At 38.0% G+C, this 21,802-nt stretch overlaps 2 protein-coding genes across 9 annotated transcripts in view; one reads left to right on the forward strand and one right to left on the reverse strand.

Moving 5' to 3' along the window:
• Positions 1-15,880, reverse strand: part of LOC309658581 (uncharacterized protein) — a 133,273-nt gene extending 117,393 nt beyond the window's left edge. Inside the window, exon 1 of the mRNA XM_082457429.1 lies at positions 15,808-15,880. The gene's annotated coding sequence lies outside the window, so the exon portion shown is untranslated. The remainder of the gene's footprint in view (positions 1-15,807) is intronic.
• The window catches only part of PDE4D (phosphodiesterase 4D), a 1,115,543-nt gene that overhangs the window by 243,249 nt on the left and 850,492 nt on the right, over positions 1-21,802 (forward strand). The window contains exon 1 of one of the 8 annotated variants that reach the window (XM_082457161.1): positions 15,428-15,891. The exons of the other annotated variants lie outside the window; for them this stretch is intronic. Coding sequence (XP_082313287.1) covers positions 15,443-15,891 — 449 coding nt within the window. The 5' untranslated portion in view covers positions 15,428-15,442. Of the gene's footprint in view, positions 1-15,427; positions 15,892-21,802 lie in introns of those variants that run through there. 8 annotated transcript variants of the gene reach the window in all.

Here is a 21,802-nt window from a genome sequence, read left to right on the forward strand (position 1 = left end):
TAATTAAAAGTCCTGGGAATGTAATGTACAGCATGGTGTCTCTAGTTAATAATACTGTACTGTATGTTTGAAAGTTGCTAAGAGAGTAGATCTTAAACGTTCTCATCACAAAGAAAAAAGATTACCTGTGTGGTGACGGATGGTAACTAGACTTATTTTAGTGATCACTTCATAAGGTACTCATATCGAATCATTATGTTGTACCACTGAAACTAATACAATGTTATATGTCAATTATATCTCAATATCTAAAAGTAATAATAGTTTCCTTTTCCTAGAGAATTATCTGACTATGAACCCCAGTTTTTTGGTTTGGACAATATAGTTACTGGAATTATAGTCCATAGTGGGTAAAATACACAATCTTAGACCTTATTCTCAGTTGTTTCTAAGACAAAGTCATAAGAAAATCTTGAGGAGTTTATCACCGTTAGGTTCTAGCTTATGCCATTAAGCCATCAGGAATGGTAGTGATGAAAGGTACAAGAAAAATTGAATTTTAAGTAGAAATTATAATAATTATCAAAAATTTTTCAGTCTCAGGTTGATGCAAATTTTGGGGTCATGGTGCTTCCACTGAAACAGTAATCAATACTCAACACAAGTTTTCCAAAACCAGTTCCACCTTTTCTTTTCTAAAATTTTTGAGTTTCTTTATTTCATACCTTCCTTTACACACATAAACAAATTTCTTGGCCTTTCAGTTAATAACATCTGAGTATTTTTATAGATTACCTTTAGAGTTAGTGTGAGCTATAACGTGGTATTAGGGACTGGAAATGTTTCTTTCACATGCATATTGCCTAAAATTACTGAAATTTCAAAGTGCTTGGTTCCACCATCAGAAGGAAAATAAATAAATCCAAGTGCCTTGAGGAGGTAAAACATTGTATATAAGTCAGTTTCAGTTAAGGGTAAATAATCATATTCCTTCATGCTTTAAAAGACTGTTTGATTGAAAGAGGGAAGGCTTTGACTTCTCAAAAGGGACGAAGGAAGACAGGTAAAGAGAGGACTTGAGAGAAGTTTCAGTTGAGGGGAAAAGGGAGTAGCAAGGAAAGTCTGCAGACAGAAGGCGAGCAGTCTTTATTTGTGCTGGGCAGCTGGGAATTGTGAAGAGGAGCTCTTCCTGTGGGGTGAACTACCTGAGTCAGAACTATTCATTGAGTTCACACCGCCTCATGACCTGGGTCCCCTCTGGGGCTGACTTGGAGGCTGCCGAATATCTCTTCTGTCTGGGACCTTGACACTCACTTTTGTCCCAACACGACAGGGATTATTTCCTCATAGAGAGAACATTGGTGGTTTGTTAGTGACAGAACTTATCAAATATTTTCTTATTCATTAGAGGTTAGCAAACTGTTTCTCAATATAAAGACCTATAGAGTAAATATTTTAGACTTTGTGAGCTATACATATAGTCTCTGTTACAACTTCTGAACTCTATAGTGTGAAAGCAGTTAAATGCTTAATCAGTAAATGAACAGATGTTGTTGTTTTCCAATAATACTTAATTTACAAAAACAGGTGGTAAGCTAGATTTGTCCTATGGCCATAGTTTGCCAACTTCTCTTTTACTGTAATATATGGTATTTCTATTGTGGACTAATAGACTGGCTTAGAAAGCTAACTACTTTTCCTAGCATAGTTTCCCTAAAGAAATGGTTCCAGGTTAAAAATAGATAGGAACCTGACCCAGTACTAGATTTGGTAAATTCCATAAATAAAGAAACGTAAAAGGCTTTGGAAGTACATAAATAGTGTCTAGAAATTGGGTTGCAGTATTTTCTAGTTGTGTAAATTTTACACCTCTTTCTTATCTGTAAAGTAGGAATAATAATACCTACCTTATGAAAAGGTCATGGCCATCATTTGCCATAACATAAGTAAATGCCCATTACAGCAACATCTGACATACAGTAGACCTTCAGTAAATGGTAGTTTTCTTCCTTCTTTTCCATATGCCAGAAAACACATATGGAGTAGAAATAAAAGTAGAAAAAAAAAGCAGAGTAGAAGGCATAACTAGCTTCACTTTTAAGGTACAACAGCTCTTTATTTCACTAAAGTAGTCATTGCTGGCTTAAAGGCATAGTCCTACTAGTACTTAGACACAGCTCATAATTTTCAAGAGCTCTGCACCTAACATGATACTGTAGGGGTTATTGGTTCTCCATTTCCCTCATTTCCTAAATTATATGTAATAAATGTATATATAGGCACATATATATAAAATAATATATATGGGTACCTTTGTATACATATACTACTTATATGCCAGATACTGTACTAAGCTTTTTACATTTATCATCTCATTTAATCCTTACAGTATTTTACAAAGTTGTTCTCTTATCACCCCCATCTTATAGATGTGAAATTGATAAAGAGGTTAATGTAAACTACCTGCAGTCATACACGTAGAAAGTCTCAGAGCTGGTACTGAAACTCAGGGCTTCAGGCTGTAGTGTCCATTTTCTTAATAATGATGAATGGTATACTTTTTAAAATAAAAATAATATTTAAATATAGTGAGACTACTGTTTTGACCATTTTGACTGAACACCTTCGTCCATTTATGGGTTATTCGCCCAGTGCTAATGAAGAACTGTGTTGAAAACCCAATGTGTGGTTTATAATTGGTCAATTCGTCCCTATCTTTGAACCTGCACAGAAGCCACTTGCAAATAAATCTAGATCTCCATTTGGCACACTCCACAAAGCCTTCTAAACAATTCAGTGTGTTCACATGATGAGATTTCCATTATTTATGCATGAAGAAAATCTGCCGTTTTCCATGCACTGAGCCGGGGGCAGGGAGGGGGGCGGAATTATTCAACCTTAGTAATATTAGACCACGGCTCTTCCATTTATTTGAAAATGGTCGTGTCGTACTGAGGAGAATAATAGTTCAGATCCTTCTCCTTCCTCCAAACATTATGTCAAAACTACATTGATCAAAATAAATAAAATCTTGTATCATTGTGTTAAGGCTGTAAGAAGATAGAGTAAGCCAGCACAAACGTTAAAAATGAGCATGTTGGAGAGTCTGCCTTGAACTGTGAATTCTATACATTTTTACCTCTCCCAAGGTTCTTGTTTTCTTCTATTCTACTTACCAAGCTACATGGAAATTTTACACTTCTATTGAAATAAACAGCACCTTTTCCCCATTTTTTTCAAAAGGTACTATTTCATTAAAAATTTTGCATTTACAAAGAAAGGGAATAACTGGGCTTCAATTCAAGTTAGTTTGTGAGTGTAGCCCAGGTACTGATCTGAATTCTCTTGTTTGGAGGGAGCATGTATTCCTTGAAGACAGATTAAGAATCTAGTCTTTCCTCAATGCCAGGACCCCCTGTGAAGTCTTACTTACGTCAGTTCTTAACGACAAACTGTAGTACTGCTGAAAAATAACGTATTTGTTATCACTTGAGGAAAAGCCATTTGATATAATGAGCTAAGCTTATTCACCTTTCAATTAATATCAGCAATAACTACAGTGAGATTTGAGTTTGGTGATCTTGGATACTTTTCTAACAATATTCAGAGACCACTACCCCGCCTTGGAGGCTAATGATTTAAACTTGAACAATCAGTCCTAGAATGACATTATTACTGTGAAATGGGAGAGAATTTCCCTATCTATTACAGGTTTCTAGTTTGGGCACCTGAAAGTTAGGTTCCTGTTGACGCTCTATTCAGTGTGTTTCCATACTTAACTGCTGTCTGATTCAGGGAGATACGAGAGGAAGAAAGCAACAAAAAGAAAATATTTGTCTTTTTATGTATATTATATGTACATGGTATAGCACAAGATCTGGAGTAGACCTGGGTTTAAATTTATAATCTCATTTAATAATCATCATCATAGTTATAACAACAATAACAGCAAATTCTTACTGCGTGCATAAAATGGCAGGCGTCAAGTTAAATGCTTTCCATGAATTACTATATTTAATTCTCACAAAATCCTGTCATGTGTATTTTGTCACTATCCTCTTACAAATGAGAAAACTAAGGCTCAGCAAAGTTACAAAACTTGCCCCCAAATCACACAACTTCTGGGGATTCAAATTAGTTCTGTTTGATCCCTATACCCATTATCTTAACTAGAACATTCCATTCCATTCATGAGGAAATTAGGAACATCCATGCACACAAGATGTGCTAATAGAGGGGCAGGTACTGGAACTGCAGAGGCATCAGGGAACTAGAGGGAGAGCTCTGTGCGCCCTTTGACAAGTTATTACCTTCTCTGTGCCTCAGTTTTGTTATCTGTACAATGGGGATACTAATAAATTCTTGAAAAGCAGTTAGAACAATGCCTGCCTCAGAGTAAACTCCATAAGTATTAGTTATCGTTGGAAATGAGACATCCTGACCTCTGTTGTCCTATACTGTTTACTCCTTAGAACAGATGGATATTAGATGAGGGTATGATTCGGAGATGTATCACAACTTTTTATACATCAGAACAGTTTGGAGAACCTGAGGTTATATTAAGATAGCAATTTTTTTCTCTGTCACTATCCATATTCTATTTTAAATTATCTTAATTCTCCTCTCTTTTCTGCTAACCCCGCTTCTTGATCCTTAGGCACGTATCTTGAGTTCTTGTTAGTTGCTTCAAATCCCTTCTGTGATGTTTGCTGATGGCTGAAATGTTAGATGATAAGGAACATTATATTTTAATGGCAGATATTTGAGAAATTAAAATGCTTCCTGCTCCTAGGAAGGAAACTTTCTGCTGATCAAGGGGATGTAGGAGGTAAATATTTAGGGATATTGGAAGGGACAATCACAGCCAAAGAATGAAGCACACTTACCTTGCATTTGAAAGCTACAGATATCTTTTCACAAATTTTTTTATTGTTTCAGCATCAATTTAAAAGTTAAACTTTGAAAGAAAGATGAATTCTATTTTAAAGAAGTTTGCAATTATTTTTAGCTCAGAATGCTATTTGGATTTCCCACATTTTTTATGCTGCCACAGTTTTGAAAGTTTGTCCAGTGATTTACTTTGGGGAGTTTACAAATACAGCATGCTTACAACATAGCCTATAGCTATCTCTTCTAAATATGGAATATTTGGTTCCACACTGCCCACTGCTTATTCCTACCCTCCTCATTTTATCTGTTCTCTTGGTGATAATGTGGGTTCCCTGCCCTGTCGATGTTTGTGGGGTTTTATTATGCAGTATTCAATATGTACAAAATAATCTTTGTAACATGTATAGTTATAGAGCATATCATTTTTGAGCTACAATATTGTCAATACATCACATCTTCTTTCTCCCATTGACCATCTCTTTCTTCCCCACCAGGTAACAACCATCCTACATTTTATGAATTTCATAACCTTTCTACCTTTAAATTCTTCATAAAATATCACATATGTATGTATTCTTTAAAATTTTGCTGGGATTTCCCTGGAGATCCAGTGGTTAAGACTTCACCTTCCAATGCAGAAGGTGCGGGTTTGATCCCTGGTCGGGGAGCTAAGATCCCACACACCTCTCAGCCAAAAAACCACAACATAAAACAGAAGCAATATTGTAACAAGTTCAATAAAGACTTTAAAAAATGGTCCACATCAAAAAAATCTTTTAAAAAATCAAATCAAATCATATCAAATCTTGCTGCTTAGGTATGGTCCACAGATGATGGACCATACTTAAGCATTGGTGTCACCTGGGAGCTTATTAGAAATACAGAACCTCAGCCCCAGATCTATTGAATCAGAATCTACATTTCATAAATAATCAATTCATATGCACATTAGTTTGAAGAGCACTGTGCCAAATATGTTATTTTGTTTTCCATGGAGTTTTTGCTTATTTTCTCATTTGTTTCTTGTGTTTGAACTTAAGAAGAAGGGTATAGTGTTTGTAGTCTTCTGCCACTAGCTTTGTTAACTTAACAAGACATTTCTAAGATTCATCCAAGTTGTCTTGAGTAGTCATTTATGGCTTTGTGATGTACCATTTGTGTGAATATCCCAGAATTTATTTTTTCTTTTACTGATAGAAATTGAGGTTGTGTCCGGCATTTTGTTATAAAGCATAATCCTACTCAGGTACATGTCTCCTGGTGTGTGTGTGTGTGTGTGTGTGTGTGTGTGTGTGTGTGTGTGTAAGGGACTCTCTATGCTAAGTACCCAGGAGTGGAATTGTAAGTAGTAGTCCATGTAAATGGTCACCTTTACCAGATAATGGTAAATTTTTTCCCACCAGCAATGTATAAGAATTGCCATTGAATTCCCATCTTTACCAACACATAGTATCATCAGCCTTCTTACTTCTTTGTCAACTGAGTGGACATTGCATGCCTTCTCACTGTGATCTGTACTTGCATTTCCCTTGATTACTAATAAGATTGATCACTTTTTCTTATGTTTAATGACCATTCAGCTTTCCCCTTCTGTGAAATGCCTTTTCATGTATTTTGAATATTTTTCCATTTTTTTCTTGACTTCTAGGAGTACTTATTTGAAAATAATCCTTCGAGAATTACACGTATTGCAATATCTTCTCCCAGTTCATGACTTGTTCTCTCACTTTCTTAATGGAAGTTCTACATGTTAATGTAGTTTGCCTTTTCTTTCACTGTTAGTACTTTTTGTAACATAAAAAGGAGATCCTTCCTTGTATAAATATCATAATACTATTCTGCAATACTTCCTTCTAAATATTTAAAATTCTAAATATCTAAACACATGCTTCAAAAAATCTTTAATACAACTGGAATTGAATTCTGTTTATTATATGAGGTAGGAGTCAAGATTCATTTTCTATGCTATGGGTAACCAATAGTTCCAGCACTGTTTATTGAACAACTGCTCTTTTCCCAATAGATGGACATGCCATCTCTCTCAAATAACAAGTTCTTACATATTATAAAGGTCTATATCTGGGATCTTTATTTTGCTTCATTAGACATTTTATTTATCCTGTGCTAATACTTTACTGTCTTTTTTAATACATATTTAAAATAAGCATTAATAGTTGGTTGGGAAAGTACTCTCACCTATTTCTTCCTCTTTGTTTTTCATATAAAATTTTTATAAGCATGTAGATTCCTTGAAATATCCTGTTGGAATTTGGGAGAGAATATTATTGAATCTAATAGATCATTTTGTGAAAAATTTTCTTCTTTATCTGATTTCTTCTATTCATGAAAATGGTATATCTCTCTACTTACTCGGGTCCTTTAAAAAGCTTTTTAAAGTTTAAAAATTTTCTCCATAATGGTCTTACATATTGTTTATTTTATATTTATTCCTAGGAACTGTATATATGTACATATGTGTGTATGTATATGTGTGTGTGTGTATATACAGCATTTATCTGTTGCTGGTAAATGGAAGAACAATTGATTCTTGTAAATTAGTCACCCTTCTAAACTCTCTTAACATTCTAATAATTTGTCTGCAGATTCCTTTGTGTTTTATATGTGGATAATGATATCATCAGAGAATAATAAGTTTTGTTTCTTCCTTCCTTTTCAATCCATATATCTTCAATTTCTGTGTGTGTGTGTGTGTGTGTGTGTGTGTGTGTTTTGTCTTATTAAGCTATCTAGGATCTATAGTTTAATTTTTATTAGAAGTATTGATAATGAGCATTTGTATCTTGTCCCTCAAAAAAGATATTTCTAATATTTCAGCTAATATCTTTCCAGCTCTCCACTACAATATTAAACTACCCATCCACTGATATTATTAAACAACTCATCCGTTGACATTTTAATTTCAAAAGTTCTATGTTGAGTTTCTCCCTTTGTCATCCAGGCAAGATCACGCTTTTTCAACTCACTTTGGCCAGGGCTCAAGTCCAGGCTTTGATGCTAAACAACTATCTGAACTTAGGCCAATGGTTGCCTTCCTGAGCTTCAGCTTCCTCATATGGAAGATGAAGTTAATACTAGAAATCCTCCATTTTAAGGAACCCATTCATTACAATATTCAACTCAATTTAATAGGAACTTTGTAAAATGCAAAATATCATCTTAAATTTAATTTTCTGAAACAAATGGAAAATGTGTACATTTTGCCATACCAGTGTCTACCGTGTTACTTTTCAACATCTCAAAGTGTAGGATTAAGTCTTCTTAACATATAAAGACTCTTAACTATCTTTGGTCTTTGCTAGTTAGGTCTAATTTCATAGTAACAGGCTACTTCTTGTAATCTCTTTTTCATCTTTGAGATTGAGAATGACATTTCAAGGCATGGTGATTCATTTTTTAAATTTAACTATCAAACACTAGAAGTTTAGCATCCTGTCTTAAAAGTCAGCTAGAAGCTTTGACAGATGGACATTTAGCACCTGAGTAATTATCCTTCAAGTCTCACAAATCAGTCACTTTGAAAGTTTTATGATATCTTCTGAGGGATAATATCTACTCATTTTAAGTGTATTGCTGCTGTATGATTGGCCATGATTTTGGAGTTATTTTAATGATAAAATGGTATATAACTTCAAGCACTTTGAATATATATATATATATATATATATATATATATATGTAGTCTCTCTCCCTGAAAGAAATATTTTCTTCACTAAGAGTAAAAGTTTGTCTCCCAGGCATATTTTCATATTTTTCTACATATAGAGTAACATCTCTTCAATTAGGCATAGTCTTTCAAAGACATTTTAAATGATTATTAGGTGTCTGAATATAATTTAAGTCTAAAATTCAACAGTATGTTGCTCTATGAAACAAGTAACAAATCCAAAGTTCTTACCATGACCAACATGGTCCTTCTTGATCTGTCCTCATTTCCAGATAGCCTCCAACTCACTTCACCCCAGGCCACTGGTCAGCTTAGTATTTCTCAAATATAACAGACTTGCTGCTATGTCAATGTCTTTCCACTTGCTTTTTCCATAACCTGGAGCACTGTCTCACTCCCTTACTTCCTTCAGGTTTTTACTTAACTTCTACCCTATCAGAGAAGGGTAGGATCTTCCTTGACCACCATTTCCAAAATACCACTCTCAAATACCATATTCTAAGTTCTTAATTTGCTTCAATTTGTTTTATAGCACTTAGCGATATCTGACCTATTTATATCTTTGTCTGGGTGTTTATTCTGTCTCTTCCAATTAGAACAGGAGAACAAGAACTTTTCTGTTTTCAATTCTTTTACTCCAGAACTTAGTGTTTGGCACATATTAAATTTTCAATAAATATTGGTTGAATGAAGTAATTAATGTTGAGACAATCAGGTGCACATGTGTTTTCTATGTAGAGTTAAGGTCAGCCAGGCTATACTCAACATCTGCAGGAGACTAGCACTGTCCTTTTAGTCTCCGTTGAAAGACTCATTATGATTTTCAAAATGTTAATGTGAAGAAAGAAGTGCATTGTTAAAAAGATTAAATAAAATAATGCATGAGAAGTGTTTGGCAGAATGCCAAAAGTTAAATATTCAATAAATGCAATAAACTTATTTCCATCTGAATTCATCCTTTCCCATTTCTCTTCTGTCACAATGGAAGTGTTGGCTTTTGTCTAGTTTAAGGCAAAGGCTTCCATCTCTATCTTAGAGTTTAATCCACCCTCGCCTTCTCAGGGACAGCTCTCTTACCCTCCTTCTTCCTCTCATATCTTTTATTTATTCTCTTTTTGCATCCTACCCATCAACCTTAAAACCTGATCCACCCAGAAAGGGGCCCTTTTGATAATTGACACAAAGTCACCATATTGGCTTGAGGGGGCACTTCATAAGATGCATCAGATGTTTCAAACATCATCAGATGTTTGCATATGCCTACCTGCCCTCACAGATTTACGGAATCACTTGCCATTTTCTGAATGTCCAATGCCCCATAATTTCTCTCATCTCTAAGTTTTTGCCTATGTCAGTTTCTGCCCAGAATGCCTTTACCCTTTGACATTCCCCAAGGCACACACATACACAGTCACACAAATATATTCATACAAAATGAGATTAGCTAATTCCAATTTGTACATAAGATCTTGGTCTCAGCTTAGATACCACTCTCTCATTGTGAAGACTCATTGAGCCTTAAGAATTGAATATCCCTCTTGTGTTTCCACAGGAGACACTACATATCCCCATCAAAACTTCTCTCTCTCTCTCCCTCCCACTCCCTTCCCCCTGGCTTACAGCTACTTATGTATTTATTTCCCCTACAAAACACTAAGCTCCTTGAGGACAAGTATTTTTTCATGTTCATCCATGAAATACCAAAGTCTGCATGGCAATTAGTAGATAGTATATAAACTATATTTTCTAATTTGAATTGACAAATGGAGTGGTGTCACTAGAAAGTTACAAAATTGCTTTGTGGTAGTACTGAAACCTGTGGACCAACCAACAAGTTGCTACTGAATTAGCATCAATGTGCTAGTCAAAGGCAAATATGCTCAAGAGTAGCATTTCTTACTTTGACATTTATTGCATATTGCTGTTTGTTTCATATCAGAGAAAAAATACTGAAAATGACTTAATATATTGGAAATAATGGGATACAGACTTTAGTACTAGTATTTATAGTGGTAATATTGACAATATATACTATTTAATATGTGTATAGATTTTTACAATTTTCAGAGTCCTTTTATGGCTCAAGGAAATACTAAAAAACATTGAAAACCTAGGGGAAATCTAAGACTGAATGCACCCTTGGGTATTTCTAACCAGTCAGCAGATTAGCCTTATATAAGACAATATTGATGATTAAAATTTCCAACTTTATGCTGTTTGGCATTGAATTAATGCACCCTATCAAAATAACACATGTGTGTTCAAGTATACATAGGATATATGCAAAAAAAATGTTTCTTATAGAGAACAGCATGGAGGTTCCTTAAAAAACTAAAAATAGAGCTACCATATGATCCGGCAATCCCACTCTGGGCATGTATCTGGAGAAAACCATAATTTGAAAAGATACATCCACTCCAATGTTCACAGCAGCACTATTTACAATAGCCAGGACATGGAAGCAACCTAAATGTTCATCAACAGAGGAATGTATAAAGACAATGTGGTACATATATACAGTGGAATAGTACTCAGCCATAAAAAAGACTGAAATAATGCCATTTGCAGCAACGTGGATGGACCTAGGGATTATCATACTGACTGAAGTCAGACAGAGAAAGACAAATATCATATGATATCATTTATATGTGGTATCTAAAAAAAGGGTACAAATGAACTTATCTACAAAACAGAAATAGAGTTACAGACATAGAAAACAAACTTATGGTTAGCAGGGTTAAGAGATAGGGAGGAATAAACTGGGAGATTGAGACTGACATATACATACTACTATATGTAAAATAGATAACTAACAAGGACCTACTGTATAGCACAGGGAACTCTACTCAGTAGTCTGTAATGGCTTATATGGGAAAAGAATCTAAAAAATAGTGGATATATGTATATGTATTACTGATTCACTTTGCTGTACACCTGACACTAACACAACATTGTAAATCAACTATACTTCAGTAAAAATTAATTTTAAAAGCTTCATTGAAATCCTCCTCCCATCACCAAGTTAGAAATGGACTCTTAGTTATTGTCGTTTACCACTTAATTCTGTGTTCTGGATAGAAATGATGCCTAACTTTCGATTGACAACATTTCTGCCAGAACTCTCCATCATTATTGACAATAATGTTCTCCCTTGTTAAGTGCCCAGCAGCATGTTGAGTGATTGATTGACTGGCTCTCTAGGGCAGATTGGAAAGGCGTTGGCAGAAAAGAGTGGTGGTAGTGTTGTATAATACTCTGTCTCATGGTAATGGCACCAACTACCTGCTTATTTAGGTTTATTCAGAAAAAGAAATACACTGATCATTTACCTGGACTTTATAATTATTGTGTTCATATGGGGCATCTTTGAAAGCTTTCACTACTCACCATCAGCATATCTGTATAAAAAGTGAAAAGTCCAGGTTGTAAACACACTTTTGGACTGTCCCATAAAACTCCAACATCTATGATCATTCAGTGGGGAAAATGGATAATTTATATGACATATAAGCACGGAAAACCAATGAGTCAATTGAATATTTCCATGTTTTGGTTGTTTCAAATATGAGTAGGCACCCCCTAGATTAATGAGAAGAGTTTTTAAGTAGAAGATTTGGAGTGCTCATTTTTAACAGTATAAGACTTTCTTTTAACATAGAGACAACTAGAGTAATAGATAAAGTATATATTTTCATGGGATCTGGGCTCTTAAACTGGTTTTTCCAGAAAGTGAGTCCCAAGGGGAAGTCAACAAAGAGCACCTGCAGTGTCTTTGCAACCACGTAATAAGGGAGTAGGTCTGGATCAGTAGTTATTGATATAGTGAAATCACCTAAGGAGTTTTTTTAAGTGCTCTTGTCTGGTTCCTCTTCTGAGAAATACTAATTTCACTTGTTGGGGCACAGGAATGATTTCAAAACTTTAGTCTGAACCAGAATCACCTGGCAAACTTGGTAACCATACAAAGCCCCAAGCGCTATCCTAATTCAAGGAACCTGGGCCTTTGGGTGCTTGATTTGCTCTCCAGGTGATTCTGATAACATCCCAGTTTGAAATCACTGGTCTAGCATTCAGCATCAGGCATTTTTCAAGTCCTCTCGGTGATACTCCCTAGGTGCAGCCAAGGTTGGGAACCAATGATGAAAATAATATTTAGCATTCTTCCAAGTCTGGCAGGAATAATGAAAATTGCTAGCTTTTATTAAACATTTATTTTATGTAATGTATTGTGCTAAGTATTATTTCACTAAATAATCAGCAGACTCTGGGAAGTAGGTAATAGTAGTACTACTTGCATTTAAGAGAAATGGAGGGTACGTAATTTAGCTAAGGGCACATGGATAGGAAGTGGTAGACTGGAATCCAAGATGTCTTCGCTCAAAGGTCACACAATAAACTACTACTATCAATAATTATAAGAGAAAATTATTATAAGAGAAATTATAAGAGAAATTGAAAACTCTCAAAGTTGGGAACATGTTAGAAGGTAGTATTTAAATGATTTTTTTACACGTAAAATATACTCGGCTTGTAATTATATAATAAAACAAAGAAATCATTTTTTTTAATAAATGGAGAATATAAGAAAAGTTCACGAATTAAAAGGAAGTTGAAAACTGACAGTTTTAGAGAAGCAGGTTAGATTTGAATTATTCTATTTATTCCAGAAAGAAGATCATAAACTGCTTGTACTAGTAGTATTTGAGGAGTGAAAATAAGAATTATGGATAGAGATATTTTGTCATAGTTATACTGAGGAGCAAGGTGGCAAGCATTTCAGGGGAAAGAAGAAATTTGTACACTTCTCTGAAATGGTTCCAAACGTTAACAACACAATGAATTAAAAGAAAATAAGCAGTTTATACTCCATAACACTTCCTTTTCTCTCCTTTCGTGTTTGGAAAGATATTAGCTCAATGCTTTCCTAGGCATGGAAAATGCTTTGTCCACTGCCAGTAGTCACACTTGTGTCTGTAAAGGGGAGAGAGAGTGCCTCAGTCAAGTATGTTTTCAGTCATATACGGAGGGAAGTGGTACTTGGGAGACTGCCCTGTTCCTCTCAAGACATAGCCTTTCTCAGATTTTGTGCATGGGCCACGTATGGCAGAGTGCCAATACTGAAATGTTGGAGGAAGGGGCATTTCCTACCATAAAAAGCAAGAAAAAAAGCCCATAAAGAGATGCCAAGGGTCTTTTTGCAAAGGATTAAATTTAATCCTCCCACTTAGAGAAGGGGACACTTGCACATTTTATAGACTGTTCTTACTAACAAGCCAAGTGAGCATTTATTTTCATTGATGTGATTTCCCAAATGGTGTTTACACTGATCATTCACTGTATGGAGAACACTGGATTTTCAGCACTCTGGAGAATCTGTGAGTTGGTTCTTGATTCTGGTACTTTAGTATTCACTATATGATATGCATAAAATGTACGTATTCAATTATGTGAAGATTGAGTGTGTGCAGAGAATGGAATAATTATGCTGCCAACAAGCTATTGTGAGCCCTAAATATATTTATATTTCAAATAATGGATGGTTCTGTGGTAACGCCCACAAAATCTAATTCTAGGATTATTTTAACAGTGAGTAAATGACATATGATCTTTAAGGAATGTGGTAATATAAAAAAGGTACAGGAAAAAGTATATATTGCTCTGAAATTCTCTTGGCTTCTCCAAAATATTCAACATGGCAGGAAAATACAAATTAAAGGAAGACAAATAAAAATTGCATTTGGATTTTAGTGTCAAATATGACTCTAATTTCTGTGGAATAATAATGATACGATATGTTTTAAAATGCTTTGGTACTAGAGCTGTGTTCTGTTGGAAGTGGCAGAAAGGCAAAATTGCAGGCAGGCGCTGATGGTGGAAACCACTGACGATAACCAGAGGTTTGTAATAGAAAAGGTACCCCATCCTTAACTATGGTCAGCTAGCTCAGCCATGGCAACAGGCTCGCCTTGATTTCCAACTAGGACCACTGCTGGAGATCTTAATCACAGAAGCAGCAGCAATACAAGCTACCAGTTGGAGGAAGGTCTTCAAGAGGAAACACTGGGAATTCTCCCTGCTATGATCCACACAATACTTAATCCTATGTCAGGAACAGAGACTGAACTAATCCTAATATTGGATCTTCACCTAGATCCAATTTTTCAGCGACGTGCACACACACCATTCTGGGCAACTTTGCCAGGTCACATCCCTCTTCTCTGGAAGCTCCAGCATGGGGCTCTTCGTCAACAAGCTCTGAGAATCAGCCCGGAACCACCAGACTCCATTTCTCCAAGAGGATTGAGGCAAGCGGAGGTGAAGAGGAAACCTCAGGGGCAGTAGGGGCTGTCGGGGGAGGGAGGCGGGGGCACGGGGAGGGGAAGGATCAGGACGACAGGTCTGACTCCTGACTGGCTGGGGTGGTTTTGGAGAAAGTCACAGCTCGGGCTCACCACTCAGGAGCTGTCCAACTTTTCAGCAGCTCTGGGATCGGGGTTCGGGGGCCCTGGACCGAGGAGGCGGCTACTCGTGCCGCTGCTGCGGCTGCTGCAACTCCAGCTGCTAACAATTCCTGCTCTCGCCGCCGGCGCCCAAAGGAAGGAAGGCAAGAGGAAAGCGAGCAAGGAGGCACAGACCGCTGGGGAAGCCGCGCACCGCGCTCCTTAGTCTGGGTGACTCGGGGAGCCCAGGAGCGTGTCTCTGCCCAAACCACTGTGGAGGGAGCCCTGTCGCGTTTCGTGACCCCTCCCGCTGGCAGAGCCCCCTTTCGGTCGTCTCAAGCCTCTGGTGGCTTCAAGTGGGAAGCTGAGCCCAGCCTCTGCTCGGCTCCAGAAGCGGCGGCGGCGGCGGCGGCGGCAGCATCGGGGAGGCGCTCGGGCCAGCGCCGTGAACCGGGCTGGGCAGCAGGGCGCGGAGCCGCGAGCCGGGATGGAGGCAGAGGGCAGCAGCCCGCCGGCCAGGGCGGGCGGCGGCGAGGGCAGCGACGGCGCCGGCGGGGCCGCGCTCAAAGCCCCCAAGCACCTCTGGAGGCAAGAGCAGCACCACCAGTACCCGCTCCGGCAGCCCCAGTTCCGCCTCCTGCACCCCCATCACCACCTGCCCCCGCCGCCGCCGCCCTCGCCCCAGCCCCCGTGCCCCCTGCAGCCGCCGCCGCCCCCCCTGCCCCCGCCCCCGCCCCCGCCGCCCGGGGCCGCTCGCGGCCGTTACGCCTCGAGCGGGGCCACGGGCCGCGTCCGGCACCGCGGCTACTCGGACACCGAGCGCTACCTGTACTGCCGCGCCATGGACCGCACCTCCTACGCCGTGGAGACCGGCCACCGGCCCGGCCTGAAGAAATCCAGGATGTCCTGGCCCTCGTCGTTCCAGGGACTCAGGCGGTGAGTGGAGAGCGCCCCCTCCCCTGCTCAGTCAAGGGACCACCTCCCCGGGGTTCAGAATCTCCTCTCTGGTCTATTGATCACTGGCTTTCCCGGACCCAGGGCCACATTCTATTCTGGGGATCGCGGGAGGGCGAGCAGGGGCGTGTCTGTCCTTGCTGGAAAGGTTACGATTCAGGTGTGTGTAAGAGACCCCAGAAGTACGGCGTAAATGTTGAGTGTGCGTGTGAGTGTATGAGAGAGAGAGAGAGAGAGAGAGAGAGAGAGAGAGAGAGAGGGAGAGGGAGAGGGAGAGGGAGAGGGAGAGGTTCCCAGTCGTATATACCACCCACCGCTCCCTCCCCGCCCCCCCCCCCCCACTTCCATCCCACCCTGGCGAGTGAGACTAAACAGGCGAATTCCCTTTTCTCCGGGTGGAAGAGGAGGAAGGGTGAAGGAAGGGAGGCGGGGGGTTTGAGCCAGGGAAACACCCAGTAATCTGTCTACAACCCCCAGAGTAAGAGGGGTTGGCGGGGCAGTTCTGATTGGGGCAGGGGGTGGGGGGAATGGGTGAGAAAGCTTGGTCCCAGAATTGTGGCTAAAAGCCCGAGAACAACTCTAGTTTCTCTTTGTCAAGTCGGGAAGTAAATTGAACAGCGAAAGGGGAGAACAAACACGTGGGTGACCTGGAGAGTTTGGAGCAAAATGTTCAGCAATCCTTACGAGAGGGAGGGAGGGAGGGATGGAAGGAGGGAGGGAGAGAGGACGCTGTGGGAGTTACACTGTGGCGGTGTGTGGTGTGTGCAAGCATTTGTGTATCGAGTCGTCCCTGCAAAATCCCAGGAAGAAAGCACCTCGTTTTAGCAGAAGGCAAGGCGTCGAGATTTGATTACAGTGATTTTCCCCTTAACGTAAATTGCTCCGGAAGACAGGGCAGGGAAGTGGCATTTCACCCGAAGTTTTAATACCAATAGATGCCAACCGCTCCAACTCCAAGGAAATGACTAGTGTAAGAACAAATTACAGCTGCTCTGAGTAGTCAGCTCGATTCTCGACTCAGGCATGGTGGTGGAAGTCGGGCCGGCAATCGGTTCCTTTCCTGGCAACCCAGAAACAGCTCGTTTTTTACCCTGTCCCAGGCCCTCCAAGCCACGAAGCCCCTCCCCCGCGCGGACGCGAGCACACACAAATGTTTCAGGAGCTGCAGATCCTTGGCACGCCTAATGGCAAAGTAGGGCTGTCATCACTAATCTTAGACTTGGGCAGACATTGATGGACCACAAGTCCAAGTCACATATCTGGATCATGGGTAGTTGTAAATTGTAAATGGAGGCTGGGTGTGGAAACAGGAAAACCCGGGGCTGGGATTGTTTGTCCATGTCTAACTGACAGTAGGTTGGATTTATCAGAAAATCTTAATAGTGTTCAAATGTGTTTTTCTGAGTTTCTCTCTCACTCTCTCTCTCTCTCTCTCTCTCTCTCCCCTTCCTTCCCTCCCTCCCTCCCTCCCTCCCTCCTTGCCTTCCCTTTCCTTCTCTTCTCTCTTTATGTTGTATATACTAAGCTCAAAGGGAATCCAGTCCAATAGAACATACCAACCCTGATGTGCACAGATGCTTCTCACACCCTTTCCCTTCCTCACACCCCCAGGTGCATTGTTCCTGGTGATGTCACTGTACCTGTTAGGTATGAAGAGTGAGAATTGTAGTTAATATCAATTCAGATCAATTTAAACTCTGAAGATTGCTGTGATTTGCAGACATTCATAAAATTAATATGCAAGTTTCATTTTTATAGCCCACACCGCTAAAACCCACACGCAGCTTTACCCTTTGTTTGCACAGGTGGGTGTCCTCCACTTGGGCTGAACAGTATGTATGTGGGTCCCCAAAAGTGGAATAAAGGCAAGCATGGCACTTTGTATATTTGACCTATGAACAGAAAATTTTTGTGAGGCTGAGCCCTTAGTAAACATTAAATAAGAATAAGAGTTCTAGCTTACTCTGTGGGTTGATTGACTTTGTAGAGTCTCTTACTTAACTTCCTTTTTAAAAATAAAATAGAATATGTCTGAGAGGGTGGAGGGGGGGAAAATGAGCTAATTGGAATAGAGGTATTGCATCGCTGATGTGAATTTATTTTTTGCTGTGCTCTCTACACTGATTAATTGTTCTATTTGAAATTTGTTAGTTGAATGGTTTACAGAAAACTAAGATGTATAATATTTACACATAGCTTCCACTGTGGCTCATCTGATAAATCATTGTCATTCTATTTAAGGATCTTTACATCACTTACGTATTTTCTAAACACTCGAACATTGCATGTCAAGATTTCCTTAATAGAGTTGCTTTTACAAATAAATGTATTTTTCAAGGGGGCATGGGTATTACTTGCATACTTTAAAGAGAATAGTAGCAACGCTTTAAAATTATCCCCCAAATCACATTAATTATTTGAACCTATTAACAACACTGAGATGAAATGGCACTCTGTCCACTTTATAGATAAGAACACTGAGACCTAGAGGATGTGAGTGACTTGTTCAGCAACACATGGACTATGAGTGTCAGAGCCAAGACTGAACCCCAAGTCTCCTGACGCAACAAAGGCAATGGGTGCTGCTAAAATAAATGTGTGCAGAACCTGGGTGTGTTGACAGAATCAAGAAATACATAAAATGGAACATGAAGTTTATATTGATTGATACTACAGTTCATAAAGTCCAAATGGACCAAAAATGAGATATGGTTTACATCCACTTTTTAAAAAATTGACAGCATAGGCTACGGAAGTAGTGAGAGATTTTAACCCTTATTTTTAACTTTTGCAATCCTGGCCACGACACTGGTGTTGTTAATGATTACAGGAGAGGCAAACTAGTGTATTTGTTGACTTCATATAATGCATATAATATCATAATAAATATGAAACGGTGAATTATCAAAGAATCAGATAATTAAATATAATCAGAACATTTCAGGTTGTTTTCAGTGATCTTCGAAAACGAAACAAACATGTGAGACATGCAAAGAGTCTGTGTGTGTGCACATGCCTGCGTGTGCCATCATTCAAGTGGAAGGCTAAAATTGTCTGTCAGGTTAATGTCTCTGAAAAGCCTCATGGATGGATGGATGGATGAATGATTCCCTATGGGTTATCAAGAAAAATATGTCTTTTAAAAGGCTATTTTTAGCATGTATAGCAGCATTTCCAGATATTACCATCTTGACTGAAATTGTGAGAATTAGTTACAGTGCGAAAAGCACTGGGAAAGAGGTATATACTTGGTTTAATGAAGAAATTTGTATAAACAGGAAGGAGGCAATCCTCAGGCATTTCATGATCTGTTCTTTTGATTCCATGGAAAAATGTAGGTATGTTAAATAAATTTTTTATTAAATTGTATCTAACAAGGTAGATTCATTTTTTTAATCCCAATGTAGAAGTAATCTGAAATAATAAAATTACCAGAGGAATGAGTCTTTATGTTACCAAGAGAACCAAATGAAATATTTAAAAAATTTACACTCTTTAAAATATATATCAAATTAATCATTTTAAGCTATAGTTCCTCAAAATGTAACAGCTGTTTAAACTGATAAATGACTTAATTATTTATTTGATTTCTTTTTACACAACAAAATATTTTCCTTGTCGGTAACATGCTTTTCTAAATCTACAGGAGCTGTACATTCTCAATAACAAATTAATGCTCTACATCATTAATCATCAGAAGAACTCAAATCAAAGCCACAATGAGTTACCACCTCACACCTGTTAGAAAGGCCAGTATCAAAAAGACAAGAAAATAACAAGTGTTGGTGAGGGTGTGGAGAAAAGGGAACCCTCGTGCACTGTTGGTGGGAATGTAAATTGGTGCAGCCACTGTGGAAAACAGTATGGAGGTCCTCAAAAAATTAAAATAGAACTACCATATGATCCAGCAGTTCCACTCCTGGGTATTTATCCAACGAAAGGAAAACTCTAATTTGAAAATGAATACACACTCCTATGTTCGTTGCAGTATAATTTATAATAACCAAGATATGGAAACAGTCTAAGTGTACATCGATGGATGAATGCATAAAGAAATTGTGGTATATATAGATAAAGGAATATTATTCAGCCATACAAAAAGAATGAAATCTTGCCATTTGATAACCTGGATGGACCTTGAGGGCATTATGCTAAGTGAAATAAGTCAGAGAGAGAAAGACAAATACCAAATGATCTCTCTTATATGTGGAATCTAGAAAAATAAAAACTAAAACTAAAACAAAAAACAAGCTCACAGATACAAAGGACAGATTTGTGGTTGTTTGACCTGGGGGGTTGGGGTGGGAGAAATGGGTGAATTTTTTTTTTAATAAATTGAAAAAAAAAATTAAGGTTAGAAATTCAAATACCATAGGTGACCCTTGGACATTATAAAAATATTCTAGGTGACAGAGATGTAAGTATCAAAAAAAGTAATATTTGATTTAGGTATTTTAGAGGGAAAGTAGCTAAGAACAATAATTGTGCTCATAAATCTCATGCATATTATAAAAGACTTGTTTGACATTAGGTTTTAAAATGTATTAACACAATATATTAAATGAAAGGAAAAATTAATTCTATTGTAATATTTAAATACTAAAAAAATTCAGGTTTTTACTTTTCTACTGTGGGTTATAAAGGATATTTCTCAATCAATCAATATGTTTGATTGATTTTTGTCAAAGTTTTGCAGTGTATTTTTTTCTCCATTAAGGGATGTCATGGTAATCTGAGTTCATGATGCAAAATTTGGATTTCACATTATCAAAATAACTGATTGAAAACTTGATCATTTAAACTCTTTACATCAGTGTATCTAAGACTTTGGATTTTAGGAAACAGTAACTTTTAAAAAAATATTGGATAACTGACATAAAATTTCATCTTTAAATTTTAATATGTAAAGGCATTAAGGATACTATTTAAATATTTTGTTATTTAAACAAAAAAGTAAGGCAAAATTCACGTTTTTCACATTTCCTACATATTGCCAAAACAGTGTTAGACTTTTTTTTTAATTTATTTTTTTAAAAAAGCACTAATTTCAACATTTTTGTGTGTTCTGAGACTTTGGTGCATCAGAAGAAAAATATCATGAATCCATTACATTTTTTATTCTGAAATTGCATACCTTCCAAGTGGAGGGGGGAGTGGTGAGAGAGAGCAGGTAGAAGGGAAAGAGAGGTAAGAACCTGTCTGCCAAGCATGGAGTATACGTAAGCCCTTCTCTCGTTCTGATTGGACCATCTTGGTTCAGTTGCCCACTTATGGAGCGGTGATAGGGAAATATATAACCTGCAATATCCACAAGATACATTTCTCTAAAAGTATGCCAACTCTATGGAATGTCAAGATGGGGAGGGACTTAAATTTAAACTAACCTGGCCTACCACTGCCCAGCTTTTACACTTGAAGAAACATGTGTCCTGTGGGGTTAAATTACTTTACAGAATAGTTTGCTGGCAGAATGAGAACTACAATTTATATCTCCCACATCTCCTGACAGTTACTTTACATATTTCATTGTGGCTATGTTTTAACGGTGACTGTCCCCATCTCCCGGGCTATATAGCCTGAGATCAAAAGTTTGAAAATTACTCTTAAAAAGCATTTGTGAGTAAATGGAATCTTCAAATATTGGCATGAAAGACCACTTCAGAAAACAAAATATTCTTTCACTTTCCAACTTGGATACATTCATACACACACACACACACATACACACACACACACACAAACACGTACGTACAGTGATGAATTGGTCACTAATTTCTATCTCCAAACTTGAATGTGGTTTTGGAAAAGTATCTTGGGAAGAGTTCTTAAACATCATATAGAATAATAATGGAAAAAGACTAAACCCTGTTAGCAACTTTTGGTAGTTATTCAA

This window comes from Balaenoptera physalus (assembly GCF_965194825.1).
Source record: "Balaenoptera physalus genome assembly, chromosome: 3".
NCBI lineage: Eukaryota > Metazoa > Chordata > Mammalia > Artiodactyla > Balaenopteridae > Balaenoptera > Balaenoptera physalus.